Below are 24,623 nucleotides of genomic sequence, written 5' to 3' on the forward strand. Positions count from 1 at the left end.
AAAAATAGAATGACAAGTCTTATGGAAAGTGGTAATCCACTACTTAGATTGAATTTTTTATTATTTTATTTGCTTTTTGTATTCTATTTATTTAATTTAATTAATTAATTTTGGATTTGTATTCAATTAATTAATTTAATGTCATATTTGACTATTTAAAACAAAGTTGTTACCGCCGGCCGCCGGCCTCCGCCGGAGGAAAATTCATCCGTCTAATCGTAATAATAAGAGTTATCGTCAATATATATTTAGTATATAATAAATAATTAATACAATAATTTATGTATTAGTTATATGCTATGTATTGACAAAAAAAATATTTTTATTATTTATTATGATTTTTCTTGAGATTTGTCATAATTTTCACAATTGTGATTATTAGTTGAGGTTTAACTAGTTTAAAAAAATATATAAATCGTTCTGTTGACATCTGAACCGTTGAATTTTCTTGACACAGAGAAATATCTTAATATAAAATGAAAATTTTATGTTATATGGGACATATGGAATTCCATTAACATAAAGGAACATTTTGATATAGCAATAATTTAAAATTAAAAAAGACATTAAAATTGTTTTAAGCCAGAATAAATTTCAACTATGACAGTTTCAACAATAAAAGAAAAAAAAACTATGACTTCTTCTTCTTATTATTATTATATATATATATATATATATATATATATATATATATATATATATATATATAATGTAAATGTACATGTATATGTATATATGTGGAGTAAACAAAATCATGTCTGTACATTGTATATCTTTTCTATACATCCCTCATTTTTATCGCCTAAATCCGGAACCATTTTGAGACTCGGCTAATCTTATTTCATATCAAAAAATTTCACTTTACAAGATCTTTACAAGATCAAAAAATCTCATATTCAGGTAAACTATAAAGTGTTTCGTAACAAAGACGATTTTATATTCAAGGGGACACAAATTCAAGACTTTTAATTAAGGATGAATAAATACTTATCACTCTAACACATTCTTTATTGATAATTTTGGGCGCAAGTGGTCAACTTATTAACATAATGATCGCTTGAAAACACGCACACGAATTTATTAAAAATTTTAGTCGTAAGTATATAACAAGAACACGTTATTATGTATTCAATCAAAACAAACTATAGTAGGCACATACGCCTTACCTACCATAATACGTATTCTACGTAAAAACATAATATAAATCAGTTCAAATGTATCGTATTCAAATTATCATTTAGAACGATTCTATTTATATTATTCAACTTTATACACATTTATAAAAGTCTACTTGTATACATCTACGTAAAATTAAGTTTTTCCTTTTTAGTTTTCCACTAGATATCCGGAGCTGACGTTAGAGTTTCGACTAAATTCAAATCACGAACTATAGGGCTCATTCGTGGATAACGCTCCAACGAGATTTGTTTATACCCAGGACTCGAACCCGAGACGTAAATAAGATCTCATATATATATATATATATATATATATATATATATATATATATATATACAAAAACATCCTTGGCGCCACTATCAAACAATGTTTCAAAGTAGAATGATTTTGAAGAATCTATGGAAACAAAAGCTTCAAAATTCTCAAAATAATCTGTTGAATTCAAGATTCAAGATTTGTTCTTCTTCTTCGATTTCCACAAAATCATCTAAGCTTAGCAAAATCAAGAAAAGTGAAAACCCGAATTCGAAAAACAAGAATCAACCCCAGAATTTCACTTCACTCTTCAATGAAATCAGAGAGATTTTAGGAACAGAGAGTGTAATGCCATATGAATCCGCAAATTTGAACGATACCCAGTTCGTAAATTTATCGTCCTGCCATGAAAGTGTTCGAGAAAATGCCAAGCAGAGTACAGAGCTGGAGGATTCAGTATCTTGCACAGAACTTGTTTGTGAAAATGCCAAGCTGAGTACAGAGCTGGAGGATTCATCGTCTTGCACGGAACGTGTTCGTGGAAATGCTGAGATGAGGATAGAGCTGAAGGATTCATCATGTGCTTGTGGAGATGTGAAGCAGAGTGTAGAGCTGGAAATGATGAATTTACATGAAGATACTCGGGTTGAGGATTTGGTGAAAAGGGATGTTAGTCCTATTGTTCACAAGATTACGGGGATTTTGAGGAGTGAATGTGATGTGATCGCGATGGAGGAACAGTTGGAAAGTGCAGGTTTTGAGTATAACGAGGATGTCGTTGAGAAGGTTTTGAAGAGGTGTTTTAAAGTTCCTCATTTAGCTTTGAGGTTTTTCGATTGGTTGAAAACAAGAGAAGGGTTTAGTCATACTACGGAGACTTATAACACGATGATTTACATGGCTGCGGACTGTAAGGAGTTCCGTTTGGTTGATGAATTGGTGGAAGAAATGGAGAGGAGTTCTTGTCGGAAAAACCTTAAGACGTGGAGCATTTTGCTATCGCATTATGGGAATGGTAAGTTGATTGGCAAAGCGTTGTCATTGTTTGAACAGTTGAAGAAGTTAGGTTATGAGCCCGATTTAAGGGCTTATACGATCATGTTGAGTTCACTTTGTAATGCTGGAAAAGCGGACATAGCTTTGGAGTACTTCAACGAAATGATCCACAAAGGCTTGATGTTGGATGAAGCTACGTCTGGACAGTTACTCAAATGCTTGGCTAACTCCGGAAATATTGCTGCAGTTCACAAAGTTGGTGACGACATGATAAGGGTTTGTAGTATTCCAGAAAACCACGTCTACAGGCTTATGCTTAAGAGTTTCTGCATCACGGGGAGGATTACAGAAGCTTTGGAATTGATTCGTGATCTGAAAAGTAAAAACATGAACCTTGACTCTGAAATTTTTACGACATTAGTGAAAGGACTGTGCAAGGCTGAGAGGATCAATGATGCATTGGAGATTGTTGAAATTTTGAAGAAAAGAAACGGTGCTGATGAGAAGGTTTATGCAGTCCTTATAAGTGCATACTTGAGGAGAAATGAAATTTCAAAGGCACTTAATCTGTTTCAGAGCATGAAAGATTCGGGAAGTTTGCTCAACGTTTCGACTTATACCAATCTGATGCAGCGCCTTTTCAGGGTTAAAGAGTTTCAAGAAGCGTTGAACCTCTATAATGAGATGACAGAGATGGGAGTTAAATTGGATGCTGTTGCAGCAACTGCTGTAGTTGCCGGTTATATCATCCAAAACCGTATTTCTGAAATGTGGCAAGTGTTTGAGAATATGAAGGATAAAGGAATTGTCTTTACTCGGAAATCGTACCTCATATTTGTCAAGGAACTTACCAAGGTGTCAGGGACAACAGATATTTTCAAGGTTCTGAATGAAATGAAGGCCTCTAAGATGTGTATTGGAAACGATATCTTCCAGTATGTTATTTCGTATCTGGAGAGAAAAGGAGATATGAAGAACATCAACAGGATGAAGCTGCTACAGGGGGGTTGTAAAGTTCACAATCACGAAAATGGAACATGTGATGTGAGCAGTCAACGAGAACGATACTTGGAGTCGAATTATGAAAACCTAGAACAAGTGTCCTCAGCTCATGACATGCCAGAGGCAACTTCAAAATCCTCTATTGAATGTGATGTACGTGAGATTTGCCAAATTTTGATTTCATCGAGGGATTGGTACTTAATACAAGAACAATTGGAGAACTGCAACATACAGTTCACCCCAGAAATCGTCATGGAAGTTTTGCGTAATTTCAAGCTGCAAGGTCGGTTAGCATTGCAATTTTTCTCTTGGGTTGAGAAGCAAAGTAGTTACAGACATACAACGGAATCCTACAACACGGCTATTAAAATAGCAGGACAGGGCAAGGACTTCACTCAGATGAGAAATCTATTCTCCGATATGAGGAGAAATGGTTGTTTAGTAACAGCTCATACCTGGACAATCATGATAATGCTGTATGGGAGAACAGGACTAACCGATATTGCTGTTCGTACTTTTAAAGAAATGAAACACAGCGGTTGTAAACCGACAGAAAGTACCTACAAAGCTCTGATTACATCTCTTTGTCAGAAAAAAGGTAGGAGAATTGATGAAGCAGTAAAAATATTCCAGGAGATGATTCAAGTTGGATACAGTCCTGATAAAGAACTAATCGAAGATTATCTTGGTTGTTTATGTGAACTTGGTAAACTAAGGGATGCCAGAAGCTGTACCGAATCTTTACTAAAGCTCGGTTTCAGTACCCCTTTAGCATACTCATTGTACATTAGATCACTTTGTCGAGCATGGAGGCTGGAAGAGGCTTTAGCATTGATCAACGAAGTTGATGACGAGCAACACGTCTTGAGCCAGTACGTCTACGGAAGTTTAGTCCACGGACTACTACAAAAAGGGAACTTAGAAGAAGCATTAGCAAGAATCGAATCCATGAAGCAGACCGGCATTCATCCAACAGTCCATGTATATACTTCCTTGATTGGCTACTTCTTCAAAGTGAAACAGGTTAGTAAGGCTCTTCAAACTTTCAAAGAAATGAAAGATTCAGGCTGTCAACCAACTATAGTTACCTACTCAGCGTTGATACGAGGGTATATGAACGTGGGAAAAGTTTCCGAGGCTCGGGATGTGTTTCATCAGATGAAAAAGAATGGACCATATCCTGATTTCAATGCATACTCCATGTTCATCTCTTGTCTATGTAGAATTGGTAATTCTGAAGAAGCTCTTCAACTTATATCTGAGATGTTGAATATTGGGATTATTCCAAGTACAGTTAATTATAGAACTGTCTTCTATGGGCTCAATAGAGAAGGTAAACAAGATTTAGCAAAGACTGTATTACATATGAAGTTAGATGTAAAAAGGAGGAGAAAGTTTCTAACTTGATATTTTTTTTTTTGTTCATAATTCTATGATGATCCATCTTTATTTAGTTGTTGCCTTTCTTTCACTTTTTCTTTTTTATTTTCCATTCGGTATCCCGTACTCACATTGGGGTCTGACTGGATTTACGCCAGTAAATCCCACATTGAGGGGTATAACAAATACCGTTATTACCTAATTGATTGTATTATAACCAAAACAACGATCAAGACCATTAAGATAATAGTGACGACAAAATATCACTCCTTTTTGTTTCATTGTATGTAAACTCGTTTTAGATGGAAAGACGTACTTTAAAATTTATGGTCTTGAACATGTCAAAGAGATTTGTGTGACTATATATAATCATGTCCTTTAGCGTAAAATAGAAAATTTAAAATTACTCCCTCCGATCCTTTTTAGTTGTCATAATTTCATTTTTGAGTCAAACGATATGAATTTTGGCTAACATTTTGAGATTTATATTTTTCATTATATTGATTTGAAAAAAGTTTCAATTATTTGAATTTACTTATTCATTTTACAGAAAGAATTAGGAGTATATGCATCATATATAAATATAATATCAAATTTTAAAAGGAAAATTTTCTTTCATTTTGATATGATATCATTGAATAAAAAAACTATTTCAGCTACCACAAAATATAAGAATCTTCACTTAAATAGTCGGATAGATTTACTATTACTTACTTTTACCACAAGAAAAAGAAAATACTACGCTTTTCGAGAGAGAAACTTTTTAAATATAAATTAAATTACATTCATTTGATATTTTAAAATAAAATTTTAGATTTTCAAAAACATGAAGGCATACTACAAGATAACATTTTATAACTCCCTCCAAATACACAAATAACATCGCATTTATCTATAATCACAAACAATTATAATTACAGTACACTATAAGCATAAATCAATTAATGAAAATTCTAAAATCAGTATTTCAAAGAAATCAACTTCCTCCTTTTCATAGCCCATGAATTTCTGTTAGCACTCCTTACGGAGATAGTAATCTTCATATATCATCCAACGAATGTCGAATATTGCATGTAAATTGATATGACAATTATTCAATTCCAACATGTATCAACACTACATGTTTCTCCATTTCCCATTTTCTTTAGTTCACGCAAAAAGAAAAATTTAAGAGAAAAGAAAGAAAGTTAGAAGAAAGGTCAGATGCTCAACTAAAGAAACAAAATTTGAAGGAAACGAAAATCATTCGTTACCTTTATATAGTGTTTATTTTTTTCATGCTCTTTGAAATTTCTTTTGACATAATACTAATTAACCTACATTTAAATACTTAATGAATTATATTAACAAAGATTGATTACTAATTTAAAAGTGTTAGAATTTGATAAGTCAAGTTAAGAAAATGAGAAGACAAATTATAGGAGTTGTAAGAGTTTGGTAAAGTAATACATAATGTGTTAATTTAAAGAAATTAATCATGTATGACTCTGGGCATTGAAGAACCATTTTTTCACTTCCAAATCCCGTCCAATTTATGTAATTGAAAAATTAATTAAGGCGTGCAAAATATCATTATTAATAATAATAAATAATTCAATTTTAAGAAATTAATACATATTAAATGTTGTATTTATAGGTTGCATAAAAATTCGGTTATGAATACATTTATATATTAGAGAAACCTTATTGAGAATTCTTATATTTGACTAATTAAATATTTTATAACATTTTAACTTATCATAGGGGTAAAATGGTAATCCAATTTTGAAGTTAAAAGCTTTTCACTTTTAATAATAATAATAATAATAATACATAGAAATTAATCTAAGAAAATTCAAAAGTCATTACTATTTTAATTACATATTAAATATTGTATTTATAGGTCGCATAAAAATACGGTTATGAATACAAATATATTAGAGAAATTTTTTTGAGAATTCTAATAGTTGACAAATTAAATATTTTGTAACATTTTAACTTATCATAGGAATAAAATGGTAATTCAATTCTGAAGTTAAAAGATTTTCACTTTTAATTATTATTATTATTATTATTATTATTATAATAATAATAATATATAGAAATTAATCTAAGAAAATTCAAAAGTCATTACTATTTTGATTAAACTTATTATAACATTTTAATTTATAGGAGGGTAAAACCGTAATTCAACTTTTGACTTGAGTTTTTCCCACTTATAACAATAATAATAAATGTTATATAATATGATGAAAAATAATAAGTCCTGGTGTAGCAAGTTCAATACCCTCACATAACACTAAGTTACTGGGAAAACCATCAGCTTGATGGATGTTTTACCAAATGATAATAAATCAAAGATGAAAGTTCAAGTTTCCATACCCAGAAACTAGAGCTTTCTCACTATCTCTTCGTTTGCGCGCTTGTAGTAAGTCATCCTTCGAATTGCAGCCAGAGCTTCTTCATACTTTCTACTTTGTAAGGCGTCTGCAAAAGAGTTGGATGATTGTTCGAACTTTCCTTGTATCTGCAAAACAATGAAGAGCGGCCACAGATAGCAGTAATTCATTTCACACAGTAAAAGTTTGAGATGGCTTTTACAACGAAAGTTCGTCTAGCAGAGAGTGGGAATAATTACAGAACTGATATACCATGATATCAAGATAATGTCAGTCAGCATCAATTGCTTGATAACACTGTGGAGGAGGCATCCGATACGCACCAGAATTAGCCCACGCAACTGACCCCCAGATTGCACCCAGCGCAATGAAAAAGTGGAGGAGAAAGGAAAGGGAAAAGCGGGAAAATAATTTCTATAACAGCTAGTAGAACAGTTGGGAATCTGCGCAGAATTCAAACAGGTTTGCTGTAAAAGCTTATACTACTGGCGTCCTTTTATACCTGCCCCTGAATTTGTTTAAGTTCCTGTGAGTCATTAGCTTCGTCAACAGTTTCTCTGATTTCCAGCATCTGCAAGTGAAATATTTGATGACTAATAGTCAGAGAAGATGAATTTAGGCAAGCCACTGAGGAGGAGCTAAGCTAAACACCTTTACAAATATCAAACAAAATAACATACCATTTTTCTTTAGTAAACATTACATCTAAATGCTAATAATTGTTAAACCCCACAAAGGAAGAACTCCAAATCATAGATAGCGTAACAAACTCATACCAAGACAGCATAATCGTGTAAGCCAATTGGTTGAATGTGTGGTCAAATCATTTTTCATACTACTTTTGAGCCGATGGTCTATCGGAAGAAGTCTCCTACCCCACAAAGGTAGGAGTAAGGTCCACCATACATCCTATGGGTATGTCGTTATCAGTTTTCATGTTACAGGCATCGACTGTCAATTTCTAAATCTTACATAAAAGGCCAACATGTCCAAGAAACAACTGGCAGCAGCACTTATCAAAAAGTAATTCCAACATAACAAATTTTACCTCAGTCAGCAACTCTACGTCATCAATCTTCTCCTCTTCATCCACATGCACGCCTTCCAACTTCAGCTGGAAGCCAGGACAAAACGTTAAGAAGAAAACGACAGGACTTGGTAGACCACAATCTGCAACTTCTATTACTTTTCATCCTACTATCTTTCCTTAAGTTGCAATTATATTATTGAGTTTTTCTTTATTTTAAACACTTCAGTGCAGATATTTCAGATCTTCATTCTGAAGGAAAAAGGAAGAAAAGAAAACGGAGGAAACCAAATGTAATGGGCCAAAGTAGTCAGCTTTTCATCTCTGGCAATTCTCTAGAAGAAACAAAAACTCATATGTCGGAAGATAAATATGTATAAAACATTAGCCTTTATACTATTTTTTTGTCCTTACAGTTTGTTAAGCATATTTCAGCCTAAAAAGGGGGGAAAATAGGACTTATCATAGGAGTTATCTTCTGTCAAATGTCTCTTGCACATATAAATCATCGCAGAGATACAGAATATGTTCTGAACAAGTGATGATCACCAATGAAAAAACGGAACTACTATAGCAACAAGTATGTAATGGTAACCTACAATGTATATTGCCCTTGACAATGGATCAGTTAGTGTGCGGTAAGCATCAATGACACGAGCAGATTGTTCAGCAGCATACTCCCTTTCTTTCTAGCAGAAACAGCAAAAAGCCACAGTAAAACAATATCAAAATTTAGGTGGAAGGGAAGCGCCAAAGGAATTATCAAAAGGAAGATTTAGTATAAATGAGTACAATAAAATTTTATGAACCTGAGATTTCGTGTGAACCAAGTCCGGATGTAGCTTCCTCTGCCAGTCTTTATACTTGCGCTCTAGATTCTCCCCCTCAATTTCATACTTCTTCTCCCTGCAAAAATGAAGAGAATCTTTAGCATGTCAATAAGCTAAAGATGAAAGAAAGATAAGAACTGACATAAATATATTTAAATACATATGTTTCACAAGATATTACTATAACCTTATATCCCAACAATGGGTATGAATTGATATACTTATTCCATGCAGATCCTTCGAGTACACTGCTAATGATTTAAATAAGCGATATCTGATACTTATCCCTACCTTATTTGTTACAGAGTTAAGAACAGAGTCAATTATCATGAACTATCTTAAAGTCTAAATCAATTACACTAAACTCTAGAACCTCCAAGTCAGGGGCTAATGAACAGTAGAAGTTACAGGGTCGAACCCAGTAGCTTTGCTTCAGATCAAGTATATACTAAACGCGTACAAGTTTCGAACCCAGTAACTCAAATGGTCAGTGGCTTCAGTGGTATACCGAACCCATAAAGTTCAAATATTGGATTCACCTTTGCTCTAAATAGTAAAAAGAAGAAAGAATCCAAGCATGAACTAACAATCTACCCAGTACAGCCACATTCACTTCACTGTACCTCCTTTTGTACAAGTTAAGGACCAGCGGCGGAGCTAGCAAGGGCCGAGAGGTTCATCCGAACCCCCGCGGAAAATTACACCGTTTATACATGGCTAAAATTATTTTTTTATGTATATATAGTATACATTGAACCCCCTTTGGCCTCTCCGTGTGATTAGTTTTTATATTTTGAAACCCCTTAATGAAAATCCTAGCACCGCCATGGCTAAGAACCTCCAAGTCAGGGGAGAATGCACAGAAGAAGCTACAGTTACAGCTGAACACAATATCATTGATTCAAATGATGTACAAGTATTAATAATTCTACTAAACATGTACACATATCAACTTTCAAACCCACTAACTAAAATGGTTAGTAATTTACCCCGAACACATAAAGTTCAAATCTTGGATTCGCTTTTTCTCCGAATACTAAAAAAAAAAAACAATCCTAGCATGAACTAACAATATACCCAATACAAACTACATTCACTGTACCACCATTCATACAAGCTAAAAACCTCCAAGTCAGGAGCGAATGCGCAGTACAAGCTACGGGTTCAGCGCACACAATAGCTTCCATTCAAATGATGTACAAGTATTAATCATTCTACTAAACATGTACAAATGTCAACTTTCAAAACCCGCTAACTAAAATGGTTAGTAATTTACCCCGAACACATAAAGTTCAAATCTTGGATTCGTTTTTCCTCCGAATACTAAAAAAATAAACAATCCTAGCATGAACTAACAATATACCCAATACGAACTACATTCACTGTACCACCATTCATACAAGCTAATAACCTCCAAGTCAGGAGCGAATGCACAGTACAAGATACGGATTCAGCTGCACACAATAGCTTCGATTCAAATAATGTACAAGTATCAATAATTCTACTAAACATGTACAAATATCAACTAAAATGGCTAGTGGTTTACACCGAACACATAAAGTTCAAATCTTGGATCCGCCTTTTCCTCCAAATACTAAAAAAAACAATATACCAATACAAACTACATTCACAGTACCACCATTACACAGGGTTCATCCTAACACAATAACTTTGATTCAAATCATACATATATGTAAATAATTCTACTACGAATACCAAATTTCAAACTCAGTAACACAACTTACAGTCCAAAAATCTGGAAATAATCAACAGATTGATCTACAGGTTGTACACAGCCACAAGCATTGCAAACAAGAAACGGCGTCGTATTTGAAGAAACCCCATTACAACAATTCCAGCAAGAAAATTTTTGAGCAGCTTCAGAGCTAAAAAGGGTTCTCCCAGAAAAACCCAAATCGTTTCTAAGAAAATTAAGCTTTCTAGATTGTATAAATTGAGGAAATTTCTCAACTTTTGGAGAAATTGATGGAAAATCGAATTGGGTTTTAGAAGAAATCACTATTTCTTTTCTTCCCAATAATAATCTTTGTAAAAAGGGTGTTGAAATTCTCAGCTTCTTCATCAACATTTTGTTTTTCTTGGAGAAATTGATAGAAGAAGGTACTGTAATCTTCAGTTTGTGTAGTATGTAATTTGTAATAAGCAAATAAGTTCGATAGGAACTAAGTTATGCTATCAAAGATACGATAACAAGGTTGTATATCATGATGGAGTCGTGGGGTGATCTCGAATTCGAATATTGAGTTTTACTTTTTAAAAATATCGATGAATTCTTCTTTTATAAATATTCACATAAAGTTTCACCGATATTACATATTATCATGATTGGATAGAGGTTAAGGGTTGAGTTGTGGTTTGAGTTTTAGGTCAAAGTTGGGTTGAGTCCATCGTTGGGGTTGGGTCGAGTCGCAAGTAGACGTTAGGGGTTGAGTATCGTATTGGGGTGATCGACAGGTCTACGTCGAGGTAATGGTTGAGTCTTGAATTAAGTTTGAGTTGAGGTCAGGGTTATTAGTTCTCGAATCAAGGTTAAGCCGAGGTTTAGATTTTATGTTTGAGGTCGGGGGTGGGGTCTTAGGTAAAGGTCAAGTTTCTAATCATGGGGGTGGGGTCGAGTCCCAAGTTAATGTCAGGTCAAAAGTCGAGATTGAGATTAGTCCCAAACAATCAAGGTTGAGTCCTGAATTATAGTCAGGGTGAGGTTAAGTAAGGTTCAAGTTACGTGTTGAGTTTGATTTGGGGATCGAGACTTGGGTCCGATTTGAAAGTCGGGTTTGATTCTGTTGACACCAAATTTTGGTTTGATGTTTTTAAAGTTAATATTTTCAAGTATTTTGTTTTATAAATAGTTTAAAATACATGTTTTGTCATTTTTATGTAATGTGTTAATAATTATTCTTTTTCTTAAAGTATTAGGATTTTTATCAGAGACGTTCAAGTATTTGTTCATTTTTTATGAAATTATTATTTCTGTTAAATTACATTTTTTACATGTCATTGGTTACGTTCATTACATTTTTCTATATTCATTTTCTCTGTTACATCTGTTGATACTTATTTTGATATTTTTGCACAATCCAGAAATTCATACACAGAAATTGTATTAACCGGTGATTTTGACCCACGATTTTAAGATAGCGAATTATACAATGGATAGTTTTCAACTCCCTATATATAGAATAGTTGATCAATTAGGTTAAAGGTGATGGATAAAAATTCGAGATATTTTCAAATTTTTAGGATTTCAAAGATTTTTTGTTGTTCATTATTTTTTCGATGACAAATCACCGGAGTTCCGCAACCATGGTGAACTTAGTTTATCAATATTTATCTTAGTTTTGATTATGAATAATTGAAATTGCATGTCTTAATGTGTGAGTAAATTTTTACTCAACACTTAATTAGCACCACTTATGTTTATTTTTAACAATAGAATTTCATCTAATATACTAAGATTTTAAATTAAATTACTTAAATTTCCATATTGATTAACAAATCTTTTGACAGCAATATCTAAGATAACCCATTAAAACAAATGTTAACATTTTGTTAACTTGAACTAACCATTATCAATAATATATGTTACTAGTAGATATTTGTTATGAAGCTATTAAATATTTTATATTATATAAACAATACTATAGCAATAAACTAAAAATATCAACTTGAAAAGATTATAGTAGTATTACTTATAACTTAAGCAGATAACATCAAATGAACAGCAAAACTTTAAATTAACTATATTAAATGATCTAATTTATACTTTGAGCATGTATCCTATAAAATATTTCTGGAACAGAAATGTTCAACAAGTTACGATGTTTTAACATTTGTATATCTCTACTTCTTACATATTTTGGAAATAATGTTATAACTTTTCAGATATATTTATTAGATTTATAAATAAATAACAATAAGAATAAAAACAAGTTGAACATTCGTAGATAACAATCCACAGAAACTTCAATTGTAAAATGATATGAGAGAATATCATTGAAAATTTTTCTATTATTAAAATAGAAAATTATCAAATGAGTTCTCAATCTATAATCGAATTTTCAACTACACACGTATATCTTACGAACAATCTTATTATTATAATAGCGTTTTATCTATATATATCAGGCTTAAATTTTATACACCAGATAAATAACTTTTATGTGTAACTTGCAAAATACTATTTATTAGGACTTTAATATTGTAATAGTAGAATTGTAGAATGTTTACCAAAAACTTGAAGAATGAATTATAGGTGACAAAAAAGTGTTGAAATCTAAAAAGAGTGGCTCTAGTTTAAATTATTAAAAATAGGTGACAATTTTTTAATCAATTTTGAAAAATAATTAAATAGGTTCTCAAGTTTTTATTTTTACACTTTTACTCGAATTTAATTAAAACCCTAATTTCTAAAATAAGGAAAATCCCCAAATCAGTTTTTTTTCTCTCCCAATGTCATGCTCTTTTCACATTTTTTTCTTTTAATCTTCATCACTAAATTATTAAGAATAGGTGACAAATTTTTAATTAATTATTAAAAATAATTAAATAACTCCTCAAGTTTTTAAAATTACACACTTTTACCCAAATTTAATCAAAAAAACTAATTTATAAAAGGGTAGGAAAACCCCCAAATCAGTTTTTTTTTTTCTCTTCCAACGTCCTGCTCTTTTGATCCAGATACCTGACGAAATGAACAAATAAAAAATCGAAATAGCCTGGATGACCTATTTTGCATTTTTTTTGCTTCTAATTCTTCTTCTTTTATATTAGAATTTGAAAATTTTGAGAAGGGAAAATCTCCAATTTTAATTTAACATGTGATTTAAAAGGTCTAAGCATTTTAGGAATTACTTTTTAACTTACAATTTTCAATCATTTTAACAAGTTAATAGGTATTGTTTGTGTGTATTATTCATTTAAAAATTTGATTTTTGTATTATTGTTCTTGCTACTGATATATAATAAGTTTCAATAACTAATATCACTATTTCAGTAATTTACAAGAATTGCTAAATGTTGTTGCTGAATAAATTGTCGTTATATCTATTTCAGCCGTTGCTGAATAACTTACAACAATTGTGATATTTCAATATAATTTGTTTTATGATTGCAATATTTTTGTTCTAAGTTGTAATATTTTCAGGTTTCTTCAACATCATTAATGCGAGATTGAATATTAATACTAGTTGATTGTAACGGCGAATGAGTTGAGTCTAACGATTGTTATATTTGGGATGATTGTGCATCGAGATATCACATGTGATGATTTTGCGAATAAAAACATACTTTTTATTAATCAGACTGTGAGTTGGAAGACTTGTACTTGTAGAGAATTTCAGCAATTGCAATAAAAAAGAAATACAACTTGTTTAATTGTTTTTAAGAAAATTTCAGCAACTGCTCTTAAAAGTATAACAATTTACTTATTTGTTGTTGCAAATTCAAATAAAATTACTAGATTTTCGTTTAAAATTAGTCGAACCCATCCTATTTATCATTAAATATGATTACTATAACTAATTAACAATCAATTTAGATTGATTACATGTGAAATTACTTAATTGAACGTTTGATATCTCAGATTACTATCTTTTTGCGTAAAATTACTATCAAATCTACAAGTGGACGAAGATCACTCTATTTATCATTACATATAAGTATTATAACCAATAAACGATCATTTACTCATTATGAATTGCTTACCTATGAAATTGTAACGAAATTGATCGTCTAATATTTTAAATAACTATCTCATTATACAAGATCACTATCTAATCTAAATTTTATTTTTAAATTAAATCAACACTGCTCTATTTATCGTTAAATACGAGTGTTACAACCAATAAAGGCTTTTCAAGTTGTTGTTTCTCAGATACTTGTGGTATTGTCACCATCATGTTTAACATTACATTATTATAAATATGAGCAAGGTGAGTTAAATTATGTTGTACAAAACTATATTGCTCGGACTCTTACGAAAAAAATATGTCTAATCCTACAAAAGATATGCAAATTTTGAAGGATCTGACGCAGATGCTACAACATCTTTGGAAGGTTCGAGCAACACAGGTACACAGAACACACACTCTGGTATTAACCCTTAAATTACATAAGAATTTTACATCTGTAGTAACAAGTAAACTATAGCTGCATTCTCCTGTGAACAAAAATGCTCTTTTTAACTCTTGACTTGTCCTGGTTTGAAATTCAAGCAGCAGTAAAATGGTAGTTTTCGTTTTTGTTTTCGTTTTCTTATACCATTCTTTTTTCCATGGATAGACGCGACATTTTCTTCCTTCATTTGGTCTACATGTACAGCAACGTGTTGTGTCTCGCCTAAGATTATTTCAACATAATCATCCGGTGATGCAGGAGCAATCTTCGTGTTGTGGTTAGCTTCCCTCGTGCACAAACTAGAACTTATACGCCTGGAGAAAAAAGTTACGTCAAGTTTGAGAGAAACTCATCTAGTATATGAACGAAGGCGTTATCATAGGAAATGCATTGTCACAAAGATTAAGTGCTCTCGGAATCTATGTTGCTTGGACACTCCACAGAAATGTAGGTGCACCCATGTCGTATCCTCCAAAAAGGATAGGTTTTGGAGGATTGACACAAATACTGTAGACAATACTTTTGAAGAGTCCGAGCAACCTTTTTTTTGTCATATATAAGTCAAACTTCAAGATTTTCTATGGTAAAGAAGTTGTAGAAGTCTCTAAATGGCTAGCATGTTTTGCAAATAAATATACTCCCTCGGTTTCAATTTGTTTGTCTTTCTTACTTTTTTGGTCTGTTTAAAAAGAATGTCTCTATCCCTTTTTTGGCAATTCTTCAATTCTAACTTTCCACGTTAAATGTTTAATAATACAAGATAGAAGGTATTTTGATACATTCTACATATTTTTAGTTTAGAACCATACTATCCAAAAGTCTTCTTTACTTCCTTAAATTTGTGTCAAATCAAAACCAGACAAAAACAATTAAAACGGAGGGAGTATTTAATTTCTCTAAAACCAATGTAACACGAATGATGTATTATAGCCTCTTGCTATTAAGCAAACAAAATTTTACCTGGAACCATGACTAGCGGAGCTGTTCCTGTGTTCGTAACGTGTCGCCTCTGATAATTCTTTTCCGGGTGATTCAGCGCAAGCTATGCGAGTTCCATGAATTTGATCAGTTTCTGATGATTTTGAGTCTTTCCGTCCATCCTCTGCTACACCTAAAGACTTAACAGTAGTGTTTCCGGAAACAGATCTAATTTCCAAATTATATCCAAAATCCCTTATGATAGAAATAGCCTTCTCCAAAGTTCCCAGAGCTTGTCGAACCTCAGATCTAATCACGACCATCTTGTTGTTGGCAGGCACATCTACAAGTCGATTATCTGGAGAATCCCTGACTTTCTCGTCATTCTCATCTAAACTTTCAATCATTTCACTTGTGTCTTCATTAATTTCCTCAATTTCACTATGACCTTTTTTATCTTCAACATTCTTTCTTGTTACGTGATCTGGATGAACATGGGCGTCTTTTATCGAGTCTTGTAGCTCTAAAGCACCATTTCCATCTCCTGTCCGTTCATCAACTCCGAGACATGCATCTTTCTTGAAGTCCTTTTGCAGTCCCGAAGCCCCATTGCTATCTCTTGCCCCTTCATCGAGACTAGCATGTGTTTCTTCCTTGAGGTCTTGTAATTCTAATGCCCCATTGTCATCAGGTAAACTATCTGAATAAAGTGCTTTTCGTATCCGATCATATAGTGGATCTTTTAGAGCATTGCTGAAATCTTCGTCACCTTTGGCAACCGAAGCTACTTCCTGCAAGAAAAAAGAACAGTATATTACTATCCAGAGAGCTAAAATATCGCTTTGATCAGCATCGTTGTTCCAATGAATAAACAATATCAGAATTGGCATTAACCTTTTTATAAAGCTTGAAGCCAGCACCTACGAGCTGCCGTGAAATGAAATTTATGAATGAAGGAGGAACAAAGTCCAGTTTGATATCCATATTTGCTATAGTCCTGTAAAATTTGATAAACACAAAAAGAGAGAAAATTTACATGGAAAAGGCTAGCATGAAAACGCAACAAGAAGCGTTCGAAGCTGATAATACTGCATATGTCGTCTAATTGCTTTAAGTGTTGAGTTTTTAAGAGGTGTGAATGATGAAATGAAGCGTTCTCCCGAACGACTCCAAGAGAAAGGATGCATTTTGAATAGCACATTTTCATATCGAATGGGTAATGAGTTGTGACTTTTTCGATAAGGCACAATAGCACATGTTCACTGTCCTCGTTGGCTATAAATTCAGTGGACTAGCATCAGTTTTGTAGAAAATTCTGAACTTCTGCATATTTGTCTAACAAACAACTATCGAGTCTTTGTGTGATTTGTTGCCGTCTTAGTGTTCAACAAAGTCGTTGGCGTTTTAGGTACCGTTGTTCTAGTGACACGTATACTGAGAAGAAGTAATCCAAAACCTCGGATACAGTGAGAGGATTAAATTCCTTAAGGACACACGATGAATTTCGAGTTCTCGGATATTTTATTGAAAGTTTTTATTTTCTGTCTCGGATGCCAACAATAAGTGCTTTTAAGTTTAATACATAAGAAATCCAAAGTTACCTGAAGTAGCTACGATTATCAGTAACTTTCTGGATAGCAAAACCTCCCACCACGTCAATTCGTACTACATCCTGCGGGAGTGGTATTCCGTCTTTCGAGTACCCATGAGTGCTTCTATCAACGGTATCTACATCAGAGATCTGGAGACATTCACAAAACAACCAGTTACTCTAATGATGACGAGAACAACTATGTTAACGGAAAAATGTCGTGGACTTTCACAAGCTTACCGAATTTAGAAGCACTACTATCAGACCATCTTGAATGTACTCAAATACAAAGAAATGTACAAGTGCCTCCCTTGCTGACAATGGCCATGAAAGCTTCATCCTAACTTACAAGTAGTTAAAACATATATCAGCATATTAAAGATATAAGAAGAACAAATTAAGCATCTACGAACTACTACTACCGCAATTTCAATTTGTATTTCTGGTTTTGACATGGCATGGAGTTAAACGAAATAAAGACGACTTTTGAATCTTGCGAAACGCCCATTAATCTTGTGGTCTTACGTAAAAAGGAAAGAGAACGGACTAAAAACGGAAACTAAGACAGACAAATTATAACGGAGGGAGTATAAGATGACAGACCTTACTAGACATATTTGTTCACCCTCTCTGACCTTCTGCACGCACTCGGAGGCTGCGATCTTAAATGTTGGAATTGTGGTTTGCGGCCACCTGATGTGAAAACGAGGAGTATTAACACAAGTTGTTGAGACTATCCCTTGAACCAGTATTCAAGGAAAATTAGCATATATTCAATGCACATGTTAAGATAATTTGAAACTTCACTGACATTTTATTTCGCATCAAGTTTTTTTTAATTACATTTACTGAGGACATGACCATAGATAGGAAGGTTTAGAGGTCGAGAATAAGGGTAGAAGGCTAGTGAATAGCCGGGTTCTGTCACACTTTATGTGCGAGAGGTAGGGTGATATTTAGTAGGTGCGTAGTCTCTTATTCTTCAGTATGTATTACTACTCGTCATCTCATTTGTTTTGTATCTTTCTAATTTATTATTGTCATACTATTCTTGCAATTCTGCTCTATGGAACCGCCTCTCTACCTCACAAAGGTAAGGGTAAGGTATTCATATATCCTACCCTCTCCAGACCCCACTTGTGGGGCTGGTTTCGTCATTCTATACTTGGATAATGTTCTTGTATCACTAGCCGCCTTTCTTTTATCAAAATCTAGCTAACCAGAGAACAATCGAAAAAATTCTGGCAATATAATGGGTATGTTGTTGTTGACATATCCACCAGTTTTACCAGCCTCATATCTGCCAAACTTATACTGTTTTTCTTAACCTAATGCTTGCAGTCGAACTAAATAGTATCACAATAGTATGCTGATACAAATACAATACCACCATTACAACTAAAAGTTTTGTAGTTCAAAAGCTCTCTCCACCTACTACAGTCAGTTTGTTCGGCAGACAATGCGAACATCTGTATCAAGTATTTATCCAAACAGCTCCCTAAATAGTTTTTATTGTATGCTAAACATGACAGGATACTAAAATAAGGCAAGAGTCTTTAGCATATGGGATCCTCACCATTTCTTGTAGAACTCTGCCCCCCATGAGATGCATAAACCTGAAACAGACAGTTGCTATCACAAAAGTTGTCCAATACTAACGCAACACGAACTTTCTGGAGGTGACGTTGATTAATAACCACCCCAACTGTGAATATAAGGCAAAATAGTTGAGATTTTAATCTATCTTACAAACATCTGATGGGCCATCTACATAGCCTTCAACAAGGAGGGTATGGAAGGGAGTGCCTTCGGGTCCCTCTCGATACATAACACGGTAGTCTTCAGTATCTTGTTTTACCTGCAAAAGAAGGAGAATCAGCATTACTCTCTTCCGCAATACATGCATTCCAAAAAAGAAGCAGACTTTGGTGCTGCTAAAGACAACCAGCATGTAAAAGAAAAGGGCCGCCCAGTGCACTAAGCTCCTGCTCTGCGCAGGAGTCTGGGGAGGATCCATAGCCACAAGGGTCTATTGTACGTACACAACCTTACCCTGCATTTCTGCAAGAGGTTGTTTCCACAGCTCGAACCTCTGACCTCTTGGTCACACGGCAACAACTTTACCAGTTACGAAAAGGCTCCCCTTCAAAGACAACCAACACGTGATGCTTCAAATAAGTTTCAGAGCCACAATGACATTGGTATGCGGAGAGTTTCGAGAATTAGCTTGGAAAAGATAATCTACGAATGTGATAGATAGCCTACTTTCCAAACAGGATGAGCTGCTTCAGAAGATTTTGCCTTCTCATTATCAGCTACAGATGCACTCCTTAACATGCTCAGGAAGTTTGCCACTTCCTTGGTTCTTCGCTCTACCAGGTTGTCACTACATTCTGCAAACCAAAAGAAAAAAAGAGGCGAGGGGGGAGGATCGCGGAATGCATCATTGCTTAGTATATGTTAGATGATTTAGGTTATAGAATTAGGTGACTTCCCATTAAAGTAAAACCTAGATTCGAAGTGACAAAGAACAAACCTTGAAGATCACATTCTGACGAGCGTAGCATTTGATTCTTGACAAGGTTCTTAAGTAAGTCATCATTTACAAGATCATGAGACGACAACGTCTGATCCAATTTTGCTCGGTACTGAGAGATGTTACCAGTGTCTCTCATATTGCATATCCTAGGCAAACAGAGCTGTCTTCTCTCAAATTTTTAAAAGCCGCAACAGCTATAAAAGAATTAAGTGCTTTTGGTGTTCCAAGTATGAATGGACCTACAAAAATATGAAAATGATGTTTTCAGAAAAGCTGCGTGGATGTGTTCATATGAGTTAGTCGCAGCAGGAATTTGAAGTTCTGAAAAAACAAAAGTATTATTCAAGGGATATGTATCTATGTCATGCATTATTACACATAAAATGGATTAAATGATTAATCCTGAAATCTATCAGAGAGGAATTCAGTCAAACAAGGGAAAGAGCACTCAAATCTTGAGTGTTAGAATAAGGTAAATATGATATATACAAATAATACATGTTCCGCGATCCAAGAAATTCTAAGACTTTGTGTACAATGAAGACATAAACTCAGCCAATATATTACTCTTCAGGGATTTTTCCACATAGCATAACTACGACAACAACAACAATATATGTCCGGTGTAATCCCACAAGTGGGGCTTGGGGAGGGTAGGATTTACGCAGACCTTAACCGTACCTTTGTGAGGTAGAGAGGTTGTTTCCGACAGACCCTCGGCTCACAAGAAGTGTAATTAAAACAGGATTGAAAGGAAAATAACGGCAGCAAAATAGTACATTGAGCAAATGAAGCAACTAGTAGTATTGCAAACTGAAGAATAAGATACTATGCAAGCACTAACAAATACTACTAAATTAAGAGAAAATGGGATTGGGCCCCTCCCTCTCCCACATAGCATAACTAAGTAGGTAAAAGATAACAGATGCTACAGTCCAATTAACTCTGCCCAAATCCACAAAAAGGGGGGAAAACGCCAACTCGGCTTCCAACAAGTAACATCAACTAGTCCATAGATGCACGAAACCAGAAACAGTCACCAAACTAACCGGAAAAAAAAAAACATCCAACCCAAAGCAAACAAATACTCAAACAGACTGATAATGATTAACCAATCAACACAAACTAAACAATTCAACTCACTCAGCGGATGGTATTAGTTCAATCAAACTCATAACTAAAACCAACAAAAATCAAGAATTCACTTACTAGTGTTCCCATCTTTCCTCAAACAAACAAAATAGAAATGATCACTAAAAGACCACAAACCGTAAAGACATGAACTTCAACAATCAAAGTCAAGCAATCCTCCGATCAACAAAAATCAAGCTAACAGCTGAAGCAAAGAATGCAAATTTCACCCAAGTTTCAACCTTTCAACTCATTCAGAAGCTGTTCCGAAGGAAACCAAACTGGAATCTTGAAGTTTTGAGCATGAACCACTAAGGGGAATGAAAGAACCCACAAACAAATACAACAACTACGCTTCAGTCCCAACTACCAAATAAGTTGGGGTCGGCTATATAAATACTCACTTCTTCATTTAAACTCATTTCATAACATTCTCATACGAAATAAAATCAGACTAATCATCCAATCAACAAAACTCAAACCAACACTTGAAGCATAGAATCAAAAATTCATTAAAGATTCAACCTTTACTTCACTCAACAACTGTTCCGAAGGAAACGGAGCTGGAATCTTTAATTTTTAAGCATGACCAATAAAGGGAAAGAGAAAATTCATAATAATCAAACTTAAGCAAAACCATTATTCATAAGAATTCACATACTGCTATAGTGCTATTCCCATGTTTCCTCAAACAAACAAAACACACAAAATTGTCAGAAACCACAAAGGCATGAACTTTAACAATCAAACTCAAACAATCATCCAATTAACAAAAGTCCATTTTTTTTATTCTTTTACCCCTCCCCAGTAAGCTCCCACCTTTTTTGCTCCCTAGCTTACTCGAACTCACAACCTCAGTGTTGGAGGCGAAAGGTGCTTACCGTCCGAGCAACCCCTCTTATCAATCAATCAACAAAACTCAATCTAACAGCTGACGAAAGATCAAAACTTAATCCAAGCTTCCGCCTTTAACTCACCTCAGCAGCTGTTCTGAAGGAAACCAAGCTGGAATCTAAAATATCTAAACATGATCCAGTAAAGGGGAGAGAATTCATAAAAAATAACTCAAGCAAAACCATTACACATAACAAGGCTCACAACAAATGGTATTAGTTCAACCAAAATCTAACTCAAATCAAGAATTAACATACTGCTATTTCCATCTTTCATCAAACAAACAGAACAGAAATGACCATCAAAAGGTCACAAACCACAAAGACATGAACTTTAACAATTAAACTCAAGCAATCATTCAATCAACAAGAGTCAAATTATTAACCTCCCATACTTTTTGCTGACTCAAACCAACAACCTCATGAATTGTAGACACCCCTCTTTATCAATCAATCAACAAAACTCAAACTAACAACTGAAGTAAAGTATCAAACTTTTTTTAAAGATTCAACCTTTAACTCACCTCAACAGCTATTCTGAAGGAATCTTGAAATTTTAAGCATAACCCAACAAAGGAAAAGACTCAATTTTTATTTCTACAAAGTCACAGATCTCAAGGGAATTGATTAAAGCAAAAGGGACAAATTCAGTGATATGAGACCACCAAGGTGGATATCTAACATGGGGTTTCCTTGAGAATAACAAATGCAGAAAAATACACAGCTAAAGAATCAGAATATGAACAATTCCAAAAGAATTTTTCAAAGCTAGCAAAAAAGTCACAATATAATGGAGCTTCCAATGAATACTTATACTAGTAATATAATAATAATAAGAAAAAAAAACACAATAGCAAAGAAAATGGAAAGAAGCTAGTCTTTCAATTTTTGTTTAATTGTTGAAAAATGCATATTTGAGTCTAACTAAATTTAAATATTCAATCAAAAATAACATTCAGAGTTAATATTTTTAGTATTTGTACAATGTTGAAAATTTCTAATTATTTTTATTCCATTTTTGACCAATTAATAAATATTTTTGAAATAAGATTAGTATGATTTCATTTTTAAATAAATTAATAATCTATTAGAGAAAGATAAAGTAAAAAAGATATAATGACTTTTCTATAAATTATGTAAAAGAAAAATATAACAATTAATATAGAAAGAATAAAATGTTTTTTAATGTTATGTTGTTTTCAAATATTGGGCACTCACCTACCATCACAAATATGAAATGTTAGGTACTTTTTATAAAATAAAATATTTATTCAAGTTAGCTTGTATATGTATTTTATTTATTTTATCAAATACTATTTTTTTTCCAAACAAATATATTTGATTGGTGATATTTTGTTAAATTGTAAGAAATATTAAAGCTGAAATTAAAAATATATTTGAAAGTTTGTTTGGATGTTAATTTTACTTTGAAGGAAATTGAATTTTTGTGAATAAAAATTTTAATTTAAATGAAAAATCTTCAAAAATATTTTCTCAAAATAATTTTAATGAAAAGTTTTAAGAAAAATTAGGAAAAATGCACAAGTACTTCCTAGACTATAACCAAAATCTAAAAAATGCATCTTAATTAAACCAAAGTCCTATTACTTCCTAAACTTATTTTTTTTGGTAATTTTGTGTACCTTTTTGGCGTATATGACATCAACGCGTCTCAATTGCGTTGAGACACGTGTGTCGCGTTAGACAAAAGATACATAAAATTATAAAAAATAAGTTTATGGAAGGTAATAGAACATTAATTTAATTAAGATGTTTCTCAAAAATTTTGATTATAGTCTAAAAATACTCGTACATTTTCCCGAAAAATTAGTTGGATAATTAATGATCTCAATGTTCACTTTCTCAGCATTTATTTCTCCCAACAATTTTTTTCACACCTAATAATATAAATTGATAGATGAGGTTAGTGGTCCTATTTTATTTCCTTTTTCTTCTCTTTAAAATTAAAATAAAGTCACCTAAAATAAAAATCACTAAAAAAATTAATTGTATAAAATAAAATGACTAAAATGATATATAACTACTTTGGTTGTATTAAAAGCTAAATCATACATATGGCATTAATATTATGAGTCTCATTTTTAATTATGTAATGATACATTAGGAAAAAAAAATATATATATATATATATATATATATATTTATAAATTTTCTAACTTATTTCACAAAAATATAAATACTTATTAGGTTTTTTACATTATACACTTAATGTCAATTTTGTTTGATGCGCTACTTTAAAAATAAACCCTATATACATAAATTTAAATCTAATCAGATTTTAATATAATTTTGAATATCTTAAAAATAAAAAGTACACAGTAAGTGCTTCATAATTACACAAAGGATTA

General features: G+C 32.9%; 3 protein-coding genes across 6 annotated transcripts; 1 reads left to right on the forward strand and 2 right to left on the reverse strand.

Annotated features, from left to right (window-relative positions):
• Positions 1-1,245: 1,245 nt before the first annotated feature.
• LOC101263541 (putative pentatricopeptide repeat-containing protein At5g06400, mitochondrial) lies at positions 1,246-4,885 on the forward strand. The gene has a single exon (XM_004228867.5). It carries the CDS (start codon positions 1,546-1,548, stop codon positions 4,837-4,839), a length of 3,294 nt encoding a protein of 1,097 aa, XP_004228915.2. The 5' UTR covers positions 1,246-1,545; the 3' UTR covers positions 4,840-4,885.
• Positions 3,975-11,588, reverse strand: LOC101261847 (iron-sulfur cluster co-chaperone protein HscB homolog). Of its 3 annotated transcripts, none has more exons than XM_010317491.4 (7): positions 10,793-11,588; positions 9,027-9,123; positions 8,817-8,906; positions 8,239-8,304; positions 7,693-7,761; positions 7,174-7,318; positions 3,975-4,690 (listed from the first exon to the last, which is right to left on the reverse strand). In XM_010317491.4, exons 1-6 carry the CDS (start codon positions 11,134-11,136, stop codon positions 7,181-7,183), a joined length of 804 nt encoding a protein of 267 aa, XP_010315793.1. In that variant the 5' UTR covers positions 11,137-11,588; the 3' UTR covers positions 3,975-4,690; positions 7,174-7,180. The 3 variants fall into 3 exon arrangements, with proteins under 3 accessions (XP_010315793.1, XP_010315792.1, XP_004228673.1); XM_010317490.4 differs by lacking the exon at positions 3,975-4,690 and adding an exon at positions 5,651-5,954; XM_004228625.5 differs by lacking the exon at positions 3,975-4,690 and having other exon boundaries at positions 6,928-7,318.
• A 3,376-nt stretch (positions 11,589-14,964) lies between these two features.
• Positions 14,965-23,194, reverse strand: LOC101243920 (uncharacterized). Of its 2 annotated transcripts, none has more exons than XM_004228561.5 (11): positions 22,779-23,194; positions 20,228-20,469; positions 19,957-20,084; positions 19,441-19,549; positions 19,268-19,307; positions 18,295-18,384; positions 17,932-18,031; positions 17,702-17,841; positions 16,995-17,097; positions 16,143-16,891; positions 14,965-15,496 (listed from the first exon to the last, which is right to left on the reverse strand). In XM_004228561.5, the coding sequence occupies exons 2-11, from the start codon at positions 20,364-20,366 to the stop codon at positions 15,247-15,249; spliced, it is 1,848 nt and encodes a 615-aa protein (XP_004228609.1). In that variant the 5' UTR covers positions 20,367-20,469; positions 22,779-23,194; the 3' UTR covers positions 14,965-15,246. The 2 variants fall into 2 exon arrangements, with proteins under 2 accessions (XP_004228609.1, XP_010315782.1); XM_010317480.4 differs by having other exon boundaries at positions 19,744-20,084; positions 22,779-23,033.
• Positions 23,195-24,623: the final 1,429 nt, after the last annotated feature.

Source organism: Solanum lycopersicum, chromosome 1 (genome assembly GCF_036512215.1).
Source record: "Solanum lycopersicum chromosome 1, SLM_r2.1".
Taxonomy (NCBI): Eukaryota; Viridiplantae; Streptophyta; class Magnoliopsida; order Solanales; family Solanaceae; genus Solanum; species Solanum lycopersicum.

Excerpts from the sequence above, each read along its gene's own strand:
- LOC101263541 (XM_004228867.5), top strand. The coding sequence starts at position 1,546 with ATGTTTCAAAGTAGAATGATTTTGAAGAATCTATGGAAACAAAAGCTT.
- LOC101261847 (XM_010317491.4), bottom strand. The coding sequence starts at position 11,136 with ATGTTGATGAAGAAGCTGAGAATTTCAACACCCTTTTTACAAAGATTA. Across the intron at positions 8,907-9,026 it reads TGGTTCACACGAAATCTCAG|AAAGAAAGGGAGTATGCTGC; the intron begins GTTCATAAAATT and ends TGTTTCTGCTAG. Across the intron at positions 8,305-8,816 it reads TGTCAAGGGCAATATACATT|CTGAAGTTGGAAGGCGTGCA; the intron begins GTAGGTTACCAT and ends CCTGGCTTCCAG.
- LOC101243920 (XM_004228561.5), bottom strand. The coding sequence starts at position 20,366 with ATGAGAGACACTGGTAACATCTCTCAGTACCGAGCAAAATTGGATCAG. Across the intron at positions 19,550-19,956 it reads CAGCTCATCCTGTTTGGAAA|GTAAAACAAGATACTGAAGA; the intron begins GTAGGCTATCTA and ends CTTCTTTTGCAG. Across the intron at positions 17,842-17,931 it reads TAGTAGTGCTTCTAAATTCG|ATCTCTGATGTAGATACCGT; the intron begins GTAAGCTTGTGA and ends GAATGTCTCCAG.